The 3,937-nt window shown below is 39.5% G+C and overlaps 1 protein-coding gene across 1 annotated transcript; it reads right to left on the reverse strand.

Annotated features, from left to right (window-relative positions):
• Positions 1-782: 782 nt before the first annotated feature.
• LOC136043406 (uncharacterized) lies at positions 783-1,700 on the reverse strand. Its single transcript, XM_065728315.1, has one exon. The coding sequence runs from the start codon at positions 1,698-1,700 to the stop codon at positions 783-785; it is 918 nt and encodes a 305-aa protein (XP_065584387.1).
• Positions 1,701-3,937: the final 2,237 nt, after the last annotated feature.

Here is a 3,937-nt window from a genome sequence, read left to right on the forward strand (position 1 = left end):
ATAGGCTTCAATCTATTGAAGGCACCTGTAGCTTGTCCAATTCTACGTTTAATCTCGGTCGAGATCTCTCCATCACAATCAATCCAGCTACCCAGGTACTTGAACTCCTGGACTTGTTCTAGATCTTTGTTTTTGCAATGGAGAACAAGTGGCGAGGTTGTGATGGCCATGCTCTTCGATTTGTCAATGTTTATCTTTAGCCAGACATTCTCTGCATTCTCGGTAATAGTGTCAAGCAGCTGCTGCAACCGTTCTTTAGACTCTTCTAGAAGGACAACGTCGTCCGCGAAGTCCAGATCAAACAGCTGTTTGTTGCTTACTTTTACCCCGTAGCCCGATGCGAATCTCAGTGCATAATCCATTATAACTATAAAGAGCATGGGGGAAAGTACACATCCTTGACGAACACCAGACATGATCTTGAAAAATCTGGTTGTACCGTTTTCGGTCTTTACGCAACATTCCGATTCTTCATAAAGCGCTATAATCATATCTACTATTTTCTCGGGAATTCCGTAGTATTTCAAAACTCTCCACAAGCAATCTCTGTCAACAGAGTCAAATGCCTTTTCAAAGTCAATGAATAGGAGGTAGAGCTTCTTGTTCCATTCTTTTGATTCTTCGACAAGCGTTCTCAGTACAAATATTAGATGAGAACAGAATCTCCCAGTTCTGAAACCATGCTTCTCTTCTTGTAGAGTTGCGTCCAGTGCTTTCCGCATACGCTGCAAAATGATGAAGGCTAATAGTTTGGATGAAACAGGGAGAAGATTGATGCCTCTTCAGTTATGGCAGTTCATCAAGTCTCCCTCTTTGAAGAGTTTGACTGTAATGCCTCTGCTCCAATCTCTTGGGACCTTCACTAAGGTCCATATTTTGGTGAAGAGAGAAAGCCAAATGGATATGCAGGTACTAATTGAGTACTTCAGCATTTCTGCTGAAATGCCATCAATACCCGGGGCTCGTCCATTTTTTAACTTCTTTGCTGCATGCATGATCTCCTCAGCACTCGGAGGATCTGTATTGAAGTCTAGATACATAAAAGGGATATCAGGTACGTTAGCTTGGTCGCAAGTTCTCGGTCTGTTCAGAAGTTTTTCGAAATGGGAAGCCCATCTCTCGTCAATTTTTTCTGGATCAGATATAATTGATCCATTTTCGTCCTTGACAAGGGTGATTCGGCTGCTTTGTTTTCCTACCATCTCATTTGTCAATCGGTAGAGAGTCTTGGAATCACCCTTCCTATCAGCTTCTTCAGCTAAAGCTGCTTTCTTTTCAAGGAACTGTCTCTTGTCCTTTCTTGCACTCTTTTTTACCTCTTTATCTTTTTCTTTGTATATTTGTTTTGTTGCCAGCTCTGAACATCTTGTAGTATCTATGAGCATGGCTTGCTTAAGTGTCTTTCGTTCGTCAATCAGTTTCCATGTTATGTCAGAGATCCACCTTTCCTTTGGTTTCTTTCGGAAACCTAGCTTTTCTGCAGCAATCGTCGTGTATGCACTTTTTATTTTCTCCCATTTCTCTTCGACACTTTCTGAGTCATTTGCCTCAACAGGCAAGGCATCAAATTTGTTCCATACCGAGATACAGAAATCTCTGCGGATTTTTTGATCCTGTAGCTTGTCCGTGTCGTACAGTTTCTTCAGATCTTGCTGTGTCTTTTTTTGGGCACGTAGTTTGATCTGTAAGTGGGCGATCATGAGCATGTGATCCGACTGGGCGTCTGCTCCTCTATACCCACGCACGTCTAACAGGCTTGTACGCCACCTTCTGGCGATCAGGAAATGGTCGATCTGGTTTCATGTTGAACCACGAACCAGAAAAATGTACACTGTAAATTATTTTCATAAAACTTGCGAATATACAACATTCTTGCACTGTACCACTATTAAACTTGCCATACCATTAAACTTGCTTGTCAGAAGTTTATCCTATGCTAAAGTTTACATGCCCATTAAGTTGTTATATACGTTAATACGTTAGATAACAATGTTTTACATTATAATGAACATAGTAAAAATGAGCAAGGAAAAACCAAAAAGTCATGGTGAATCTGATAACAGAGAAGTTGTCTCTATGATGTCAAATGGCTTGTGTAGACGAGGAAATCTGCAAATTATAAATATGATAAATTCTGCTGAAATTGTCCATACCTTACGTGTTGCTGAGTATACAAGTGTCCTTGTCTGGAGGTTTCAAGTCGGAAATGAAAAATCCTGCTTGCTGGTTAATCCAGATCTCGTCGATTCCTGTGAAAAGTCCAAATTATGGTTCCATATCTGGAGGGAGTGTGGCAGGCCGCGTAGTGGAAAGATGAATGAAATCCTTCTACACACAGAACTATTTTGTAAAAGTGATAAAACGTCCCCAGGTAAAGTCAATGGCCGAAATTTCTAGCAAGGCTAAAAATTTTATATATTTTACTATATTTACATATAGTGGTACAGTGCAAGAATGTTGTATATTCGCAAGTTTTATGAAAATAATTTACAGTGTACATTTTTCTGGTTCGTGGTTCAACGTGAAACCAGATCGACCATTTCCTGATCGCCAGAAGGTGGCGTACAAACCTGTTAGATATGCATGGGTAAAAAAGTGCATACACGACGATTGCTGCAGAAAAGCTAGGTTTCCGAAAGAAACCAAAGGAAAGGTGGATCTCTGACATAACATGGAAACTGATTGACGAACGAAAGACACTGAAGCAAGCCATGCTCATAGATACTACAAGGTGTTCAGAGCTGGCAACAAAACAATTATACAAATAAAAAGATAAAGAGGTAAAAAAGAGTGCAAGAAAGGACAAGAGACAGTTCCTTGAAAAGAAAGCAGCTTTAGCTGAAGAAGCTGATAGGAAGGGTGATTCCAAGACTGTCTACCGATTGACAAATGAGATGGTAGGAAAACAAAGCAGCCGAATCACCCTTGTCAAGGACGAAAATGGATCAATTATATCTGATCCAGAAAACATTGACGTGAGATGGGCTTCCCATTTCGAAAAACTTCTGAACAGACCGAGAACTTGCGACCAAGCTAACGTACCTGATATCCCTTTTTATGTATCTAGACATCAATACAGATCCTCCGAGTGCTGAGGAGATCATGCATGCAGCAAAGAAGTTAAAAAATGGACGAGCCCCGGGTATTGATGGCATTTCAGCAGAAATGCTGAAGTACTCAATTAGTACCTGCATATCCATTTGGCTTTCTCTCTTCACCAAAATATGGACCTTAGTGAAAGTCCCAAGAGATTGGAGCAGAGGCATTACAGTCAAACTCTTCAGAAAGGGAGACTCCCATTGTCTGTGCATATAAATAGATTGTCAGGTTTACCGATCCTCGAAAACGCAACATACAATTATCCATGGTAAAAACAATCTGTATTAAGATCTGTACCGTATTTTTCTAAAGATTGCCCTTCAGCTTTGTTGATGGTGACTGCAAATGCTAATCGAATAAGGAATTGCTATCTTTTAAATTGAAAAGGCTGATCCGTTGGAATCATGGGAATGCGAGGAATAAAAACAGCATCACTCTCAAAAGGCCCTGTCAAGAGTGCTGCCTCTATTACATTTTCCATCGTTTTTTTTCGGCAAGCCGTGTGCCATTTCAAAGCTTTGGTGGGTTAATATTTCGTAACAGTATAATTGGCGTGTCTATTTTTAATTGTAGCACGTGTGGTGGAAACCCTGGGAGATCTAGGGAATTTAAATATTCAGATGGATAATTAACCACTTCATTTGGTTCCAGAACTGTATCGATTGACCTAGTTGGTGGGGGGCTTCGCCCCCCATATATATATATATATATATATATATATATATATATATATATATATATATATATATATATATATATATATATATATATATATATATATATATATATATATATATACTAGCTGTTTTACGGGCCATATTAGTTACGCGCAATTGTA

This window comes from Artemia franciscana, unplaced genomic scaffold (genome assembly GCF_032884065.1).
Source record: "Artemia franciscana unplaced genomic scaffold, ASM3288406v1 Scaffold_5700, whole genome shotgun sequence".
Lineage (NCBI taxonomy): Eukaryota > Metazoa > Arthropoda > Branchiopoda > Anostraca > Artemiidae > Artemia > Artemia franciscana.

What these genes read in the sequence shown, in the direction of transcription:
- LOC136043406 (XM_065728315.1), bottom strand. Translation starts at nt 1,700, where the DNA reads ATGATCGCCCACTTACAGATCAAACTACGTGCCCAAAAAAAGACACAG.